This window comes from Penicillium angulare, assembly GCF_028827245.1.
Source record: "Penicillium angulare strain IBT 27051 chromosome Unknown utg000001l_segment0_segment0, whole genome shotgun sequence".
Classification (NCBI taxonomy): domain Eukaryota; kingdom Fungi; phylum Ascomycota; class Eurotiomycetes; order Eurotiales; family Aspergillaceae; genus Penicillium; species Penicillium angulare.
This window is the reverse complement of record NW_026623160.1, coordinates 331,582-350,155: the sequence shown is the minus strand read 5'-3', so window position 1 is coordinate 350,155 and position 18,574 is coordinate 331,582. Positions and strand designations below refer to the sequence as shown.

Sequence of the window (18,574 nt, the reverse complement as noted above, 5' to 3'; positions counted from 1 at the left end):
CGCTACTGCACATACTTAAAAACTAGCCCCATGATGGATTAATTGCCACCTTAGGTAACATGCATATCACACTGCACTGGATACATGATCAATGTGGCTTAGATGTTAATTTAGGGCATAATGATGAGAAATGAAGTTATTGTTTGTTAATTAGATTATCTTTATGACAAGACAACTTGAATCATGTCTTCCTGTATGTCTTTTTACCGTTTTTTTCTTACCAATACATAATTCAAGCTTGGTTGTCACTCTCACTGGCAGGAAAAAACACTACAAAGAGTCTCTAGTTAAATCACCAGCATCTATGGTGATGGAGTTCCTAAAGTCCTGAAAAGACTATCATGAAGACATTAGTATGCACTACATTGCATATGTTGAGCTGAGCCTCCCAGAAACTTGAAGTTGTTAGGGACTCGAAAATAGTTCCAACGTCAGCCAGCAGCGAGATATCCATATCCAAATCCATTCATTCCACTGATGGCTGCGATAAAACCAAATCCCACTTGAAGTGATGTCCAACCCCACACTCGGCACAAGGCCAAGACAGCCATATTAAATCTGGCAGGTCCACGCATCATGAAATTCAAGTTATTAACTCATTCAATCTCGCCCAAAGTAAGTGCCATGTTTTGATCTGTATAGGGCATTCACTCACATATCAATATAATAACACCCTAATCCAACATTGAATGTTACAAATATAAAAGTTTATATTATCAGTTGTTATAATTAAGATGTTCACACACAATTAAAGATAAAGTGTCCTTGACGTTACTCAGAAAGACGCACTGAGTGCTTTGCCCCATAAAAAGTACGACTAAGGTTAAGCGTCGAAGGTCAAAATGCGACCTTACAAGACAACTTGAACTCCTTTCCTCGGCCTCTCCTCGGCTATTGATTTATTCTACTGAGTCATTCAAATTAGACTAGGAAACGGAAACATAGTCCCGAATCTTGGCACAAGAAGACCTGCAAGCGAATCACGAAAGCATAGAATACGGAGTCCGGCGAATTGCACACAGTCCGGGGATAGTTGGCTCCCTAGCGGAGAGGGGGAGGGAAAATGCGGGGCCCCGCGGAAGCATCCCAGACCCTTTGCGGAAGGCTGTCCCCACTTGATCAAGCACTACAAGACTAGGGACCAGCTTCTGGGAAAACATCGGTTAATGTTAATGCGGGGCTCGGTTACGCAGCCGAATTCTTGGAACAACCCTGATTCCACAATGTTTATAAAGCGTGGGGAAAAGCCAGACTTGCTTGCTTTCAGATCTTCGAAGCTGACGGACTCCTTGTTTCCAAGATCTCATCGTTTCTAATTTGAGAGCAATTGATGGAATTATGCATTTGTCATCATCTCAATTGATAATTCTGGGGCTGGCCGCAACTTCTCATGCTGGGGTTGTTAAGCCGAGAGCCTCGTCTGCAGTTCCAGATTACTTCCAGACAAGCTTTGGGCCGTATGCGGGTATGTTCCAAAGTTGTTGAAAGAAGGCTTGTATTCCAAAGCTGATGATTTTGATTATAATGTTAGGTCCTACAAAGGCTGGGGATGCTCCGTTTGTGGCGGCGGAATCCGCTGTCCCATTTCTTGGCGGAGATTTTTACCTTCCCAATACTCCTGTGGTGACCAATGTTCCTATCTCAGGAAATACAAATGGTGGGGAAATATTTAAGCATATGGGCAATTTATCGTACGTTTGCTTGTCCGATCGCCGTGGCTGCCTATTATGATCTCAATAACTGACCCATTCAAGGCCATATATGCCCAATCCATCAGGATTCGGAGTCAATGAGTACCCCTTACCACCCGGTACTAATATTACTCAAATGCATATGATTCATCGACATGGATCCAGGTATCCTACCAGTGATGCATCTGTTGCCACTGTTGGCGATCGCATTAAGGGACTCTTGGCAAATGGCACTCGTTTTACGGGTGACTTGTCTTTTCTAAACGATTGGACATACCAGCTTGGCAAGGAGGAGCTAACAGCTCTTGGACGTCAACAACTTTTCGACAGCGGCGTCCTAAATTGGTTTAACTACGGGAGACTATACGATTCATCTAAGCCTCTTATCGCTCGAACGACTACTCAAGTACGAATGCTTCAATCGGCTGAGAACTTCCTGAATGGGTTCTTTGGTCCTAATTGGACGAAGAACGTTACATTGGAGGTTATCACTGAAAGTCCTGGTTTTAATAATTCCCTAGCCAGTGATAAAGAGTGTACAAATCATAATAACGGGAAATCGGGCGCGGGTGATGATGCCTCGAGTCAGTGGCAAGAAATCTATCTCAAGGATGCAACTGAGCGATTCCGGGAGTCTATGACTGGTACTCCAAACTGGACATTTGTTGATACTTTCAACTTGCAAACTATGTGTCCCTATGAGACTGTTGGACTTGGGTTCAGTCACTTCTGTTCCCTTTTCACCTGGGAAGAATGGTTAGGCTTCGAATACGCTAATGATTTAAGTTACTATGGAGGAAACGGATTTGCATCGCCGACAGGTCGTGCTGTTGGAATTGGATATGTTGAAGAGCTTCTCGCACGACTGCAGCAACATTATCCTGATCCAGATCAGAGCTCCATTGCCATCAATGAGACACTAGATGGAAACTCGAAGACATTCCCTCTGAATCAATCTTTGTACCTTGATTTCAGTCACGATACCAATATCTTCTCGATGATGACTGCAATGGGACTTACGCAGTTTGCTCAGTTCCTCCCGACTTCTAGTCCACCATTTGATCGTCAACTTATTGTTAGTCATATTGTTCCTTTCGCGGGTCGGTTCAATATAGAGGTTATCAAAGCGCCTCGACCTGTGCTTGCGAAACGGCCTCATGACTCGAGAGACTCGGCGTATGATAATGGGACTGAGACTACATATGTTCATATGGTTATGAATCAGAGGACTATTCCTCTGGGTCGCAGTATTAGCGAGTGTGGAGCACGCGATGACGGGTGGTGTGAGTTGGATACATTTATCAAAGTTCAGAAGCAGAATATTGCGAAAGCAAACTTTTATGAGAGTTGTTTCGGTGACTATTCAACCCCGGAATACGGAAGTATCAAAAATGGTACTGTCTAAGGGTTCGCCTAGGTTGCACAGGAGAATGTGTTTTCAAGAGTCCATCTTCAGTACATATACAAATTTTAAATGATTTTCTAATAAGAAGAACTTGAATCCAATTACATAGTATGATCCATACGATGAAAACGATGGACCAGATGTTGTCATTACTTACATTAGATGTTGTCAACACTGTTTATTTTCTTTCCTTTTTGAGTGGTATACGCCCTTGGCTCTCTTGTTATTCCTTTCGTTACTTGAACTCGAACGTGGCTATTCCATATTATACACACATTTGGCTTTCGAAGAATTTCCTATATGAATTGCGACTATACTGGAATACAATGATCATGACTCAGGTTTTACTTCGTGGGACACACGGACCTTAGGCTTCACAGCCACACTTAGCAGCATAACATGCCGGGTAACATTTCAAAGTAAAGAATAGCCCGGCCCCTAACAAAGAGTTTAAAGTGGCCCATGCGCAGATAAAATAGTATAACACAATATACTAGGTAAAACAATTAGTGAGTAAAAGACAATAGTTACCTCGGAAGTATAACCAAGGTCCAAACCGACCCTCTATTCGCCTTTCTACTTGTCTTTTAATTCGTCTTTCCATTTACGTAGAGCTTACAGTAAAAAACTCTTGGCATCAGAAACATTTCCATTTCCTAAATAGTACTAGTACTAGTACATCAAGACAAAAAAGCCCATAAGCTGCAAGTTATGATAATTTGCAAAACTAGCCCTGAATTAGGAGATGGTGACATTTCGGGAAATAAAGAATTTGAATTAGGACCGTGCAGTGCAGATTAAGCTATACCAGAAAGACATAATTATGTGTTCCGCATGTTGGTCGATTATAGTCCCCGGCCCCGGGGGCTAATACAATGCCAAGGTGTTGACACGGTGTGCATGCTGAATTGGGAAGCCGACGGGGGGCCTTGCCCCACGGTAGATCATGACCCCGCAGTACATACATAGTAGTGAGTCAGAGTTAAATGTGTGGACTTGAGGGGCTCAAATTAGTTAGAAGGAATAAGATAAGAATTTTATTTTGGATATGGATCCTTTGGTTTTGGTTTTGGTTTTGGTTATGATTATGCCGAGGTGTGGCCGATCATGACGAGTTAGTGGATCGGGATTTGTTATTATTTACAAATATTCAATGATAGAGGATTACTTTTACAGTGGGTGGCGAAAGGATTCAGAGTGAAATTCAAATTCAAATTCAAATTCAATAATTCAAAGCCTCAGCTATCAGAAATCAAAGCATAATAACTTCAAGTTCATAACAAAATTCATAGTAGACACACATTCAAATCATTCTCATAACGAACAAAGGAAAATTCAACCTCCAAACATCAGATAGACATGAGTCACAATCTGAGCCAATAAACATGCCAAGATCAAATCTGCATGCATGAATCCACTTCTCCTCCTATTGGATACCACCGTTAACCCGCAGATGAACGGGCGCATTCACCAATAATGGACCAGCCAAGCAATAGAACTATAGACTCTAGCTATTCCAAGTTCCGCAGCTTCCAATCTGGGATTCCGATCAAATTCAAAAAGAAAACCTCGATGACTGAATAGGTGGTGTTGGGGCGGGCGCTCCAGGCAAGCCGCTTTCCCCGGTTCTGGATTTGAGACCAGATGATTTTTGATTTATTCTCCCTCCTGGGGTCTGATGTGGTGGGTGATGAATAAATGAAAAGACTGACTTGCAGTCTATACCCGTGAGATGGGGGTAAGCTTCAAAAGCGATTGAGCGATAACCGTTAAGGTGCATATAGTAGATAAATCGTATAACCAATTTTTTTTATGGTTTATTGTTTTTTATTCAGCGGTGGTAGCGGTGGCCGCGAGATTCATATCGACGTTCCTCGCGGTCAAGACGGTCATTAACGTATAGTGAGCCTCTGTTCGAGGGGCTTCGGCTTGAATTTGAAGAACGAGAAGAACGAGGGTAAACAATAACATGACGCTTGCTGCTAGAGGGCGAACGCTCAATTATCTGATGTGGCATTTCATTGTTCTCCGGTGTCCGGGAGCGAGGACGAACTTGCTCAATAACCGGACGGGATGGAGTAGTCGGTGATCGAACAGGAGGAGCACGTCCCCGACGAGGTGATGAGAGACGAAGACCATCTTCCACAGAGTTCAGTAGATGGCGGGTATTATTTGAGTCGCGGGGTAGCTTGACTCGCATGGGCTTTCCGTTCTCCTTATCCACTACGGCGTAGTGCTTGTTGCTCTTTGTGTAGAGGTATTTGGATACGTCGAGTGCGAGTAGGTGGCCTCGTTCACAGAAAGTGTTGTCGGATGTTTCGAGGGAGAGGCTACAGGCTGTGCAGCGGGAGACGTGGCTTTCGAAGTCGTCGAGGACGAGCTTTTCGTCATCGTGTAGGTCGCGCACGACGGTGGGCTCGATTACCAGGGGGGCGGGCATGGTGAGTGAGCGACGGATGGGGAGACGTCGCTGGGGAGAAGAGGAAGATCTTTCAACGGTCGACAGGGTGTCGGGGTCGATAAAATACTTGGTTGAGCGGTAGGGCGACACTGTGACTGATTTCTTGGATCACGCGTAGAAAGGGTGGTGATCTGCCCGGGTGTGTATGTGGTGTGGAGGTATGAGGTATGCACACGGGTTGATAATGTGATCAGGTCAAGCTGGATACTTGATGTAGATAGCAGATGATCTGAATTGTAGTTCAAATGTTGGAATTGTAATGTGAAGTGGAAGGAATATCAGGAATGAAGAGGGGAAAGATAGAAAGTTATATAGTTTTGACTGAAAGACAAGGCGCATTCAACCTGATTGTAGCCTGGCGGATCCAGTTCTCATGCAGCCTGCAGCCATGCAGCCCACTTCTCGCAGGGAGATCAGATGGTCTAACCTGATCTGATAGTGACTGTTTCTGTACCCGCTGACTCCACTGGGCTAGACTAGCCATGAATGTAGTATCATTGTAGCCGCTAGTGTGGCTCAGTCGTGTTAATTAACGCTAAGTTCGAACTAAGTTAACACCGCCAGGTTCAGGGTTCAGTGGGTGTTGATTGGTGCAGAGAGGTTCATCCACGGTGACTCTCTCTCTCTCTGTCTCTTGTCTCTATGGTGATGTGTGATGCTGGCTTCTATCTGACCATTTTTTACTGTGTTCTTCTTCTTTTTTTCTCTCCGATTGTTGAACTAATTTTTAGTTTCTATTTTCAATGTTTTATTTTTATCTATCTCCCCTGCTGCCTGCGATCCTAAAATTTGATTTCATCATTCCCTCTGTGGCTTGAGCCGCTCGTGTTCCTGCGGGTCTCGTGCACTCGAAACACAACGCACGTCACTAGGGGATTCTGTGGACTTTGACTCGGGTCCCCGATCGGAAAATAGATTTACTATGATTATTCAACTTTCATCCACAGCCATTACATCGTGCAGGTCATGTTAGACCTGAGGCTCCCCCCGGTGGCAATCTGTATCCCCATTTGTTCCCCGCTGCCGCTGCCCCAGTCCAGCGTCTACAGAAACAATCGACTTCGACTTGGAACTGAGCCGCATCTAATCCTTGTACCTTTCAAACAGTATGGCGTCTACAATCTCGAATCTCGATTCTCGAAGATATCGAAAAATAGAAACTTTTGCCTTTCTCTCTAAGAATAGGTCTCCAGACTCGTCGGTCGGGAATAGGGGCACCTGGGAGATTTGGACCCCACGCTTTACCCTCAGCCTCCAGCCACATATTTTCAGAATAAGCAAACATTGATCATTCTCTTGGCCATAACTCACTCTAGGATTGATTCCAGCCACAGTTTCTAAGCAAATACGAGCTAGGAAGACTCAGCCTCAGCCGCAAAAGCCAATGCTGCCATTCGTTACTCAGGCATAAGCCACTGAGGCTCGTGTTGAAGCACGCCAATGCCAATGCCACGATGCCACTAACCCCTGAGGCATTTACCATTTCAAGATACTGCCAGTGCTAGCGAGCTTGACTGACGTACATAATCATGACGAGCATATCCTGCATGCACCAATTATTCCGATCGTATTCTCCGATTGCCTTGTCCACGCAGGTCATACTACTAGTCATGGGATAGGTCACGGTCATTCTGGACCTTGTTGGCCTGAAGGCACCCGTCAATATATACTTCCAGGTGCGGCGCACCTGTACATTGACTCGGGTGAATCGTGCAAAATACTCCATACCACATTACTGGTCAATGGCAATCCCTCTAATACGCCAATACGATTTACCTTGTCCGATTCTGGGCGATTCCCGTTTACTTTCTACCTAACTAACCTCTCCACCTGGGCAGGCTCCGACCATCATTATGGGGGTACTGAATAACCCCACGCTCAATGTGAATCAGTAAAAGTGATGCCCTTCAACAAGCCCTGCCGGGCTAGCTCAATCGGTAGAGCGTGAGACTCTTAATCTCAAGGTTGCGGGTTCGACCCCCGCGTTCGGCTATTCCTACAAATAACCTGAGATATCTTTTTTTTGTCTTTTGGTTCTGTGCAGATTTTTTTTCTTCTTGACGTTTTTCGAGGATATGAGTGGTTGAGATGAGCAGATCGGGTCCACTGTGGAACCGGGCCGTCGACAGAACAGAACTGTTGACCGAACTGAGAAACTGAGACAATATTTCTTTTTCTTTCAGCGTCAGAGGACGTGCACAAGTGATAAGATCATTATCGGAGTCAACCGCTTCTGGAAATCTTTCCTATCTTGCCTGAGACCTTGACCTTACACTTGACCCGTTCATGTGGCTGATGCTAGGTCCAAGCGCAAGGCAGAGTATGCTATTCCCATTACAGATAAAGGTTCTTACCCAGGTATCTAAGTAAGTTCCAAGATAGTTCTGTAGGTATTATGTATACCATCTCTAGATCTGTAGTGCAACTTGCCCGTGACGGTATTTATTCCGCACTGAGCGGGGAATGCGGAGAGTCACGTCCACGGATGATTCGGATTTTCGATCATCGGGAGAAATTAGAGAAGAAAAGTATCTAATTACGAAAGTCGAGCCGAGATAACAAACTCTTCGAATTGAATTCGGGACATAATCTATGTGATTGTTTCTCTATTGGTGGGGCTTGCGAGGAGGGGTATGCGTCCTGAACCGAACGAGCTTAAGCGCTTATGTCCAGAAGAACAAGCACAAGCATACGGCAATGAACACGGGTCTGAACACCTCTGTGCAATGCCTATGCAGCATAAGCTGGTTTTCAACAAAAACCCGTTGCCACTCTCTAGAACCGCTCGGCAAATTATAAACATCTCAAACACTTCTTAACTATCCACTACCCCCCTTCTAATCTTTCCAACAATAGCTCAACCTTACCCCCAGTATCCTGACCTATAACCATCCACAATGACACAAACCGGTATAACCACCAACCTATTAACCATTTCCTTCCGTTTCATCTAGCGCTAACACGCAATTCAGACCCCTCCCCCAAAGATCCAAACCACTTAAAAGGTCTCATCAACAGATACAGACCAGATCTGAAACCCTTCGAGGAAATCTATCGCCACATCCACTCCCACCCCGAACTCTCAGGCCAAGAAGAACAAACAGCCAAAATAGTCTCTTCCCATATCCACTCTCTAGGTCTAGATGTCCACACTAAGATCGGCGGCCACGGCGTCGCAGGTGTCCTTGAGAATGGACCGGGCCCTAAAATTCTCCTTAGAGCGGATATGGACGCCCTCCCATTGGAAGAAAAGACCGGGCTTTCGTACGCAAGCACCAAGACTATGAAAGATAGTACCGGTGTTGAGAAACCCGTCATGCACGCCTGTGGACACGATAGTCACGTTGCGACTTTACTGGCCGCTACTGAGCTGTTAGTTAACGCGCGCGAATACTGGAGCGGGACTGTTATTTTTGTTTTCCAGCCTGCGGAGGAAGATCTAGATGGTGCGAAAGCTATGTTAGAGGATGGGCTTTGGGAAAAAGTTCCAAAGCCGGATCTTGTTCTTGCGCAGCATGTTATGCGCATGAGGGCGGGAAATGTCAATCTTCGCGCTGGAAGATTACTTACTGCTGCTGATTCGTTTGATGTGAGAATCTTTGGACGCGGGGGACATGGATCTTCACCGCAAGCTGCTATTGATCCTATTGTTATCGGTTCTTCGATTGTGGTGAAGTTACAATCTATTGTGTCGAGGGAAGTCACACCTGGTGAACTTGCTGTTGTTTCAGTTGGAAGTATTAATTCGGGGTTTGCGTCGAATATTATCCCCGATTATTTGGATATGCAAATATCCGTGAGGACTTTTTCAGAAGAGGTCAGGAAAAGAGTCCATGATTCTATTCGAAGAATTGTGAAAGGGGAATGTTTAGCTGGTGGTGCTGTTAAAGATCCCTCTATAAATCTTGTTTCTTCGACGCCGGCAACTGTTAATGATGAGGAGACTGTGAGGGTTTTGAAGGGGACTTTTGGGGGATATTTCGGTGATAGGTTGATTGAGATGGAGAGGCCTAGCGCTAGTGAGGATTTCTCGCTTTTGGCTACTGATGTTGGGGCGCCGTATGTTATGTGGATGTTTGGGGGGATTGAGGAGAGGGTTTGGGATGATGCTGTTAGGAGGGGGAGGGTTGATGAGTTGCCTGTGAATCATTCGCCTTATTTTGCGCCGGGGGTGAAGACTACGATTAGGACTGGGGTTGATGCTATGGCTTTGGGGGCTTTGACTTTTTTGAAGTTGAAGTGAGTTTTATTTTAGAAGTATGATTGATTTTAGATAGGTCAATGTTGCTGTTTTAGGTTCAAAAAGTGCATATGATATTATTATGATCAGTGTACAGAATAAACACTCCGAAGTCTGCAGGTTAAGGCGAGCCATCTACTCTTTAGCTACGCGAATAAGAACTTTCCCTCTAGTCCTATCCGAGGCCAATCTATCAAATGCCTTAATAGCGTTCTCAAACTCATACTCACTATCCACATGTACCTTCAAAGTCCCCTTCAGCAACATCTCCCCAATGACAGCAACGTGTGCTTGCGTATTAGCAAAGAAGAAAAGACGAAACTTCCTCCGTCCACCACCAAGTATCGAAGGCCACCCAATCCTCCCCGGGTAAATCGACTTACTCAACGCCCCAATCTGCAAAAACACACCATCCTCCTTCAAAAAATGATGACAATGATAATACAGATCCTTCGGCAGTCCAACATGATCAACAATATGATCGAAGACTACCCCCTGTTCTCGCAGAGTCCCAGCTATATCGTCCACAGCCGTATAATCAATAACCTCATCAGCTCCAAGACTTCGACATAGCTCCACATTCCTCGTCGAACAAGTAGTAGTAACATGACACCCAAGAGCCTTAGCTATCTGAATAGCAAATAACCCACACCCTCCAGATCCACCCACAATAAGCACTTTATCCCCCTCTTTCACATACCCGTTTAACGATTGATAGGCACTTTGTCCTGCAATCCCAATCGCACCCGCTGACTCGGGAGATACACCCTCCGGTACGGCAGCGACAAGATCAGCAGAAATAGATAGGTACTCTGCCAAGCTACCGTATTTCATTGGACGACTGTGGCAGCCGAAAACGAGCTGTCCCGGGGAAAACTGCGTTACTTGTGATCCGGTCGCGAGGATGCGACCGCAGAAATCCATTCCTGGGGACGCGGGTAGCCCTATCACTATCTGGGCTGCGATCCCGAAGACCCATGTTGGGACTTTGTAGTCGGCTGGGTTTAGGGATGCGGTGAGTACTTGGACGTAGATCTCGTGAGGAGCTGGGGACGGGGGTGTCCGAGCGGAGGTATCGAGATAGAGGTTTTTAGATAGATCGCCGGATGCGCTGTTGTAGAGCCATGCTTTCATTGTTGTGGGTGTGGGGGCCGAATTGGACATTTTGACTCGATTGGTTTGAACGGGTCAAGGGTGGGATTACGGATCAATGATGCTGATCTCTTTGTTTTTGCTGCACTTTTTATTTTTGTGCGCGCGTGGGTCCGCTGTTTCGTGTTTCTATTTTCTGCTTTTTTCTTGGGGGATTTGTTTCGTGGAGTTCAGGTTCAGGGGTTGTTTTTTGTTCTTTGTGATGATGTTGGGCAGAATGACGTAGTTGAGATTGATGGCGTTTTTAGACCGTTCAACTGGCGTGATATCGTGAACTTCCCTGTAGAATCCCTGTCGACATGGGTTTGACGTGTTTTTATGGAGTTGCAGTTGAGCGATGACGGAAGAACGACTGGGATCATTCGAGGTCCTAGCTCCCGCATCGGGGCTGGAATTTGGGGCGGGGCCCTTTGTTCCAGTTGGTGACTGCATAGCGACACGCACTTTTCGATATTTCAAATGTTGTAATATTGAGCCTAGATAGGGGTTTTCTTTTTGTTGATCACGATACTTCAGTAAGATTATGTTCTATCATAACTTCCACCTTTGCAATACCTGTGGTATCGCGCAAAAAGCGAAGCATGGCCCCAAACCACATGACTCGGTGCTTATACCCAGGCTCCTTCATCAAGGTGCTTTGATAGGCCACAAAGCTGGTATATGTGGACCATAAAATGCAGTATGCATAGAGCCCCGGCACATGCTGTGGAGACTTAGGATCGAGCGAGCCGTCCTGTGTGAGATTGATGGAGTAAGGTATGGTCTCGGCGATCTCATCGATAAGAGTAACAAGTAGACTGAGGCCTCGCACTTTGATTTCCGAAACATCAATTCGTGAAACATCGCATTGGAAGAGAAACTTGAGGATCTGAATCCAGAGATGAATGCGAATTGCCCGACACATATTCCAGTCACTGGCTGCGGAGGGATTATCATATGTACGGAAATGATCAGGCGCGCCGGGGACCGTGAGCAGTTTCTTGCTCCAATCTGGTCGATTTGTATGGCTGAGAGGTTTGCGATCGACAGGCCTCCATCCCCTAGGAAGATTAGCGGACCATTCATGTAGCTGGCTCTCCATGCGGAGTGCCTCGTCGAGATCTAGTAATCCAGAATCGATTGAATCTGGACCTGGAGCTACTTTTCCGTTGGCTCGTTCGTTTAACCTAACACAAATTACTGCAGTTGTCGACATTAACTCGGTGAGTTTCTTTTTCATCGGCGAGTCGAATGGAATCTGCTGGACCCAGCTGGCTAGGTGTGCGGGCGGAATCTTAAGGTCTGTTATATACCAGACGATCTGAAACAAGGTTAAGATCAGCTTAGGCATGCAGATCACAGAATTATTATGATCGAAACACTTACCATATGCGTGCATAACAGGGCCAGGTGGTTGTTGCCATCCTGCAGTGTGGTCCCGTCTCTCTGGGCAATAACGGACTGTGTACCATGCATATGAGCAAGATAAGAGCCATCTCGTTTCGAGGAGGTCAACATCTAGGATTTGGCTATCAGTCTCATTCCGCAGACACAAATACAAATACAAGAAATCTGCCCAACTCACCTCATACATGCTCATAAGGAAGATAACCATCAAGTTATCATCTCGTTGCACCTCGATCGGATCAGCCATTTTGGCTGCAAACTTTTGCAATGTTTCGCCATAGGAGACATTTCCTGCTTCTTTCGCTTCTTCAGACTGACATCTACTATGATAGTTGGCATATGCGACAGCCGCGACCGCAGAATAAAGACACGAGTCAGGAGCATTCTCAAATAGCAACTGGGGCAACTTGCTCAGAGCCCCCGGGAAAGGCGAGATAAAATCATAATTGAAACGCCTATAAGCCTTCTCATACAAAGACACAGACACTCTTGCATCAACTTGAATCGGTAAGGGCTTCGCAGCCATTTCCCTTTTTGGAAGTGGATCTGCTCGCTGCCGCCATCGCGTCTCTGCGGCTGCTTTGGCTGAACTATTTTGGTCTCGATGCAGCCGGTCAAAATTGCTTTGATATTTACATTCGTGGAGTCTTTTGCTGCATCGTAGACAGGATGGCTTGGTTTCATCACACTGCATTAGATTCATTTAGTATCTGCTGGTTGAGCAGGGGGTATGCTCAGATGTTTGGGGGCGTAAAACCCACTTTAACCTTCAACTCCCGACACCGAGAACATCCTTTACTCGGGCCACGAGAGTTCGATCGAGAAAAAACCATGATTACGATGATTGGTTGGTTTTATTTCCAAATATTTGTGGAGAGAAAAGCGCCGGACTTTTGTTGATTTGAGTGGAAATGACATATGTTGTGGCTAAGCTTCGGACTCATTGCTTGGACGAGTGCCGATCCGCGGACGGACTAAGACGTACTAGTTGATACTGGAATCAGTTTAGCTTACGCCCCCACAGATCTGGAGAACAAAATGTCGGCGTGTACGTGACGCCCAATCATACTATCGCCCCGGTATCAAGCTCCCTGTCGAGTGATTTCTATGGAACACACCATTTTTCTCTCGCTCCACTTCGGACTTACCGCTATGGGCTACCTGCGCGGCCTGCATGCCCTACATACATGGGGCCGGCAGTGCACAGGGCTGAGTGTCACCATTGCGCTTTCACGATGTGGGTTTACCTTTGGGCCCCAGTGCTTCGTTCCAGTCGAATGCCTGTAGGCCATTTGTACCAATGCCAGATCTGTATTGGATCGACAAAGTCCAGGCAGGATCAACAGGGAATAAAAGCTAGAAACCCCCAAACGTGTATCCACCGAAAGCAAAAAGAAAAAGCCGCTAGGAGCCTTGTAATTATAAGATCGAAGTTAGCCCCCAGGTTAGATTTGCTTTTTATTACTTTTTCAACTATTTGTTTCGTTTCTTTGTTCTGTTTCTCTTTCTGTTCCTGTTTCCCTTTTCTTATCTTTCCCAGCGTATGTGGGTTTGAACTTTGACTCCTTGAACACTTGACTGTATTATTTCGTCTGAACGCCTTTTGGTGTTCTATACTCTACAGCCATGAATGCGCTCAACTACCTGATGCCCCGGTCGGGCGTCTTTTCGAAGTTAACCAATTCTACTTGTCCCATGCCGACAACCTTATCAGAGGGTGCGTATTTCGATATTCTTGATTTGTTGACAGTATATTAATGATTATTGCAGTTGAGGAACCTTTTCTGGGGAACATGACCTTCTACCATTTTAACATGATCCTCTCCGGAGTATGCACGCTTTTAACTTGTATTATTATTTTTACTCTGAAGATGCAGCATGCCACCCATTTCAGTGTTCCAAATGAGCAAGTCAAGTAAGTTGAGCGAAGCAAAACATTGAACTAGTTAGATGTTCGAAATTCGAAAATCCTAACACTTGGGTCTATAGAATTATGCGAATTATCAACATGTTGCCCGCCTACTCGGTTCTTTCGTTCATTTGCATCTGCTTTCCCAACTCCTACGTTTACTTCCAGGGATGGACCGAGGTTTTCCAAGGAGTTGCTCTCTATGCCTTCCATATGCTTTTGATCGATTTCTTGGGACCAACCGAGCGCAGGAGAGATGAATTCTTTGGCAAGCTTAGGGTCAAAAAGAGCTTCCGAAAGGGACAATACAGAGAAGGTCTTTCTTGGTTGAAGGTTAGTAAAAATTTCTCAGATGCGCCTGACACGGCCCAATCTATACGCATGGAGATTTTATTAACGTTTTCGAATTTAGCTCAGCTACTACTGCACATTACAATATCCGATCGTCATCTTCTTTTGCGCTATCGGTCAATCTATCGCCCAGGCTCTCGGCCGTTATTGTCTTGATTCCACCGCTCCAGCATTTGCTCACATTTGGGTACGTATGATATGTCCCTGCCAAAAATTTCGAAAACTGACAAATTTTCGCAGCTCGAAATCATCCAGAACGTCTCGGTCACAATTGCCATTAATGCTGTCATTCGATTCTATGCCAACACGAAGAATTACATGAAAGAGCACAAGCCACTCATGAAGCTGCTTTCTTTCAAGTTGATGGTTGGTCTTATCTTCTTGGAACAGGTAAGTGCCTATAGCTACTCCCGAGTTGAATGCGAAGAGTCACAAAATCTAATGATCCACTATAGATTCTTTTCCTGATTCTTCAGGGCTCAAAGGTCCTGACACCAACCAAGCAGCTCAGCTATGCAGATGTACACACTGGTCTACCAACAATGATCATTTGTGTCCAGATGGTTCCATTCGCAATCTTCATCCACTTCGCCTTCAGCGTCAAGCCTTACCTCATCAAGAAAACGAACGACTCTATCGAAATGCTTCCCGAAGCTGATGCAAACGGTCGCCCCGTCCCCCGATCTTACCAGGGTGGTACATGGGGCTCTCATGCATGGGCCGCTTACCTCAACCCAATCGAGTTGGCTATGGAGGTCAGATCTATGTACCGCACTCTTCACCACATCAAAGTGCGAAAGCAGGCTAAGATCTACAAATCTGATCTTGAGGCTGAGAAACTCACTGGCCCTGATAATCTGGACGAGGATGCTCAGGAAAGACGCCATTCCTCCCGCGACTCCCATGACTCCATTGGTTATGAGCAGACTCCACATGATATGACTCACCATGGACGCAATGATCCCTACCAGCAGGCTTTGGAGCAGTCTGAGCCTTTGATGCCCCAGACGGCGTATGCGCCTCAGACGCACCAGGTGGTTGAGCTTTATGATACAAACCAAAGTACTGAGTATTCTGCTCATCCGGTTCCAGCTCAAACTGCTCCGTCGTCTCACGAAACACAGCTTTATGATCCTCCTATGAGTGATGAGTATCAGCAGGGTCAGTGGGGACAGGCTCAGTACATTGTGCCTCAACATGACCAGTCCCCGCAGCACTCACCACCCAATGGACAATCTGGCCACAATGGGGATCCATATCGCTGATTTCTAAGGTTTCTTTTGATCTAAGGATCTTTTCCTTACTTTTGTCTTTTATTAATGACCGTTTTTGAGCGGGTTATGTTCAGATTTATGTTTTGTTTATAACGTCCACACGATTTTACACATATAGGAAGCTTGTAATGAATTGAATGTTGACCATTGATGCGTCAATTAAAGCTTTACCCCAGATTGTTCTTTCAACTTTGATAGATGGGAAACCTTGAAAACCCGATCGTAAAGTCTAGATGTTTGACTATGGACCAGTTTTATATTAAAGAGCCGAATGCTTTCCAGGCTGATCTGGGAGTGGCGCAGAGTAGTCTTCGTCATCTAGATCCAGCATCTGGATTCGATGTGCCATGTTTTCCCCAGTCTGGGTATCCACCTGCTTCTGCATCCGCGCCCCTTCATCAAACCCATCTTCCTTGTTGACAGCCTCACGTGCAGCGGAAGAATCTCGATCTTTCACACCTGCTTTCTCTTCATTATGGAGACGCTCATCCTCCTGCTTCTTGTCTTCAATAGCGAGAGCAGCAATTTCGCGCTCCACCTCCTTTGCATCGATGTCTTGAAGCCCGATTGAGGAAATAATCTTTCCAAGCAAGAATTGGTACCGAAGATGGCCGCTGATACTCTCGCTCACGTCTATGTTTTCAACACCCTGAACATTCTCAACCTTTTGTAGACCTGCGACGCCTAGTTGAAGACTGCTGGTGCGATATAGAAAAGCGAGGACAGAATCATTCTCCGAGAAAACATTGACAATTCGGCCGCTCACGACACTGCGAATACGGTGCCAGTATTCGGCGTCGGATGGTGTTGGTGATCCCATTAAAATGACAGATTCAACTAGCCCGTATGCTTGTCTCTTCGCTAGATTCTGAAGGCACGCAAAGATAAGCCGAGACCCCAGAGAGTACCCGATAAGGGTGACAGGCCTCTCACCCTGCGCCTTACTAATTAATGCGTCTGCCAGCACTTCACCCGCTTTGTCGGCTCGTGCCTTTGCAACGCTGAAAGGGTTGTCAACGACCCGTGCAACTTTCATGAGACCCATTGGCAGCATGACGGCGCTGAGGAGTGCAGAGAAAACGGTATGGGCCAGGACCTCTCTTCCTGCGACAGACCATGCCGCACTAGTTACCAGTGAAGAAATTGCATTCCCGAGATTCATCAAGGTTTCTGTCTCCCAGCGCAGGGCGAAGACCTCCGAATCAGGTCCAATAACTCTCCAAGGAACGACAAAGTCCGATTCCTCCTTGACCCAGCCAGTGACGCCGATAGTGACTCGCAGCCGATGATCCTGCTGAGCGGCATCCTTTTCTTTCAATATTCGCTTGCGAGACCCCCGGGCTGGGATAAAGGCAAAGTCCTCCACTTCCCGTGCATACTTATCCATCATACGACCGGTCATACGGCCTCCGTAAGCACCGAAAAGCCCGCCAACAATCACACTGCTACTAGCCAATACACCGAGATATCCAGCAGCGGCAGTTGCTCCCAGACCAAGTCCGCCCATGATCGTTCCAAGACCTGCAGCTACCAATGGTGCGGCTAGACCGCCAGTAAGACCAATCAACGCGGCGCCGGCTACTGATGCAATGCCGACTTTCCATTTACGGGAATCGTCGCTTTTCTTAGGTTGTTTGGCTTCAGAGTCTGAGGATAGCGCCAACGCTGTATCGAGAAGTCCACGAGCTACCTTTGTTTCGTTTTCGTTCAGAATATTAACATCTATGCTGAGACTGGATGCAACGTGGAGCATCAAGACGCGTGAATAGGCATTGTAATGTTGTAGACTGAGCAATAGCAAAAGTAGAGAATGTAGAATCAGTAGCCGTTTTGCCTTGGGCAGCTGTGCTAATGGAGATTCAACAGGATGATAGATCTCAGCAAGTTTGTGCATTCGCTCGAAATCTTCGTCCAAAGGAAGCTCGTCTGACTCTGCAATAGGGTCCTCCTTGTTTTGCGTTTGGCCTTCATCGTCTTTATTGACCACCTCGCCGATTCGTAGCAGGACAGAATCTCTCCAATCCTCAAAATGGGAGAGCGCGCTTTTCTTTTCTCGGACTTTTGACGCTTCCTTTTTAATGACGGATTTAGAAGGCTGGGGGATTTTATCATCTGCCTGCGGTGAATCAGAATCACGTTGCGGCCTAGGAGGTAGAGATGGCCTGGCCTCATCACCATGCTCATCATTTGTCGGGATCTGAGCCGCGTTCGAATTGTTTTCCGGGCTCTCATTTGAATTGTCGAAAATTTCGAGAATTTTAATTCTCATTGATTCCACAATCTCGGCCACAAGTACTGTGAGGTCAGCGCGCTGCGACCGGTCTAGGATTGACGTCAGGTCTTGGCCGCGGTCGCTGGCTGATGCTGATGCATTGGATTGCTTGGATTCGAAAAAGTTGGCATGTTTGTCCTTGAAGTTTTTGAACATTGTCTCAATGTTCAAGGTATCATTGACTTGATATCGAATAGTATGTACACGATTGGAAGGAGAGAGATGGATTGGCGTCGATGAGGGGTGGTGCTTGGCTTTAGGAATGATGCCTCAGGCATAAAGGTCATATGGAGAGAAACAGGGAAAGTCAAACGAAAGGCTCAACATTATGTGGATAATTTTATATAATGAAATAGTATAAAGATTACATCAAAACACTTCTTTGCTTTCTATATGAAACTTGATTTGATTGGAATGTGCAGCTGATAATTGC

The 18,574-nt window shown here is 46.0% G+C and overlaps 7 protein-coding genes across 7 annotated transcripts; 3 read left to right on the top strand and 4 right to left on the bottom strand.

Moving 5' to 3' along the window:
• Nucleotides 1-1,338: 1,338 nt before the first annotated feature.
• On the top strand, nucleotides 1,339-3,096 carry N7478_000119 (histidine phosphatase family protein; the record flags this gene model as incomplete). The annotated part of the gene is made up of 3 exons (XM_056916335.1): nucleotides 1,339-1,465; nucleotides 1,532-1,691; nucleotides 1,755-3,096. The coding sequence occupies 3 exons, from the start codon at nucleotides 1,339-1,341 to the stop codon at nucleotides 3,094-3,096; spliced, it is 1,629 nt and encodes a 542-aa protein (XP_056784215.1).
• A 1,831-nt stretch (nucleotides 3,097-4,927) lies between these two features.
• Nucleotides 4,928-5,536, bottom strand: N7478_000118 (uncharacterized protein; the record flags this gene model as incomplete). Its single annotated transcript, XM_056916334.1, has 1 exon — nucleotides 4,928-5,536. One exon carries the CDS (start codon nucleotides 5,534-5,536, stop codon nucleotides 4,928-4,930), a length of 609 nt encoding a protein of 202 aa, XP_056784214.1.
• Nucleotides 5,537-8,454: 2,918 nt separating this feature from the next.
• Nucleotides 8,455-9,800, top strand: N7478_000117 (putative zinc metallopeptidase; the record flags this gene model as incomplete). Its single annotated transcript, XM_056916333.1, has 2 exons — nucleotides 8,455-8,467; nucleotides 8,530-9,800. The coding sequence occupies 2 exons, from the start codon at nucleotides 8,455-8,457 to the stop codon at nucleotides 9,798-9,800; spliced, it is 1,284 nt and encodes a 427-aa protein (XP_056784213.1).
• Nucleotides 9,801-9,932: 132 nt separating this feature from the next.
• Nucleotides 9,933-10,961, bottom strand: N7478_000116 (NAD(P)-dependent alcohol dehydrogenase; the record flags this gene model as incomplete). Its single annotated transcript, XM_056916332.1, has 1 exon — nucleotides 9,933-10,961. The coding sequence occupies one exon, from the start codon at nucleotides 10,959-10,961 to the stop codon at nucleotides 9,933-9,935; it is 1,029 nt and encodes a 342-aa protein (XP_056784212.1).
• A 490-nt stretch (nucleotides 10,962-11,451) lies between these two features.
• N7478_000115 (uncharacterized protein) lies at nucleotides 11,452-12,861 on the bottom strand (the record flags this gene model as incomplete). Its single annotated transcript, XM_056916331.1, has 3 exons — nucleotides 11,452-12,249; nucleotides 12,315-12,446; nucleotides 12,514-12,861. The coding sequence occupies 3 exons, from the start codon at nucleotides 12,859-12,861 to the stop codon at nucleotides 11,452-11,454; spliced, it is 1,278 nt and encodes a 425-aa protein (XP_056784211.1).
• A 1,100-nt stretch (nucleotides 12,862-13,961) lies between these two features.
• N7478_000114 (uncharacterized protein) lies at nucleotides 13,962-15,860 on the top strand (the record flags this gene model as incomplete). The annotated part of the gene is made up of 6 exons (XM_056916330.1): nucleotides 13,962-14,052; nucleotides 14,106-14,250; nucleotides 14,325-14,577; nucleotides 14,657-14,782; nucleotides 14,836-14,985; nucleotides 15,051-15,860. 6 exons carry the CDS (start codon nucleotides 13,962-13,964, stop codon nucleotides 15,858-15,860), a joined length of 1,575 nt encoding a protein of 524 aa, XP_056784210.1.
• A 268-nt stretch (nucleotides 15,861-16,128) lies between these two features.
• N7478_000113 (DUF726 domain protein) lies at nucleotides 16,129-18,297 on the bottom strand (the record flags this gene model as incomplete). Its single annotated transcript, XM_056916329.1, has 1 exon — nucleotides 16,129-18,297. The coding sequence occupies one exon, from the start codon at nucleotides 18,295-18,297 to the stop codon at nucleotides 16,129-16,131; it is 2,169 nt and encodes a 722-aa protein (XP_056784209.1).
• Between the last annotated feature and the right edge of the window lie 277 nt (nucleotides 18,298-18,574).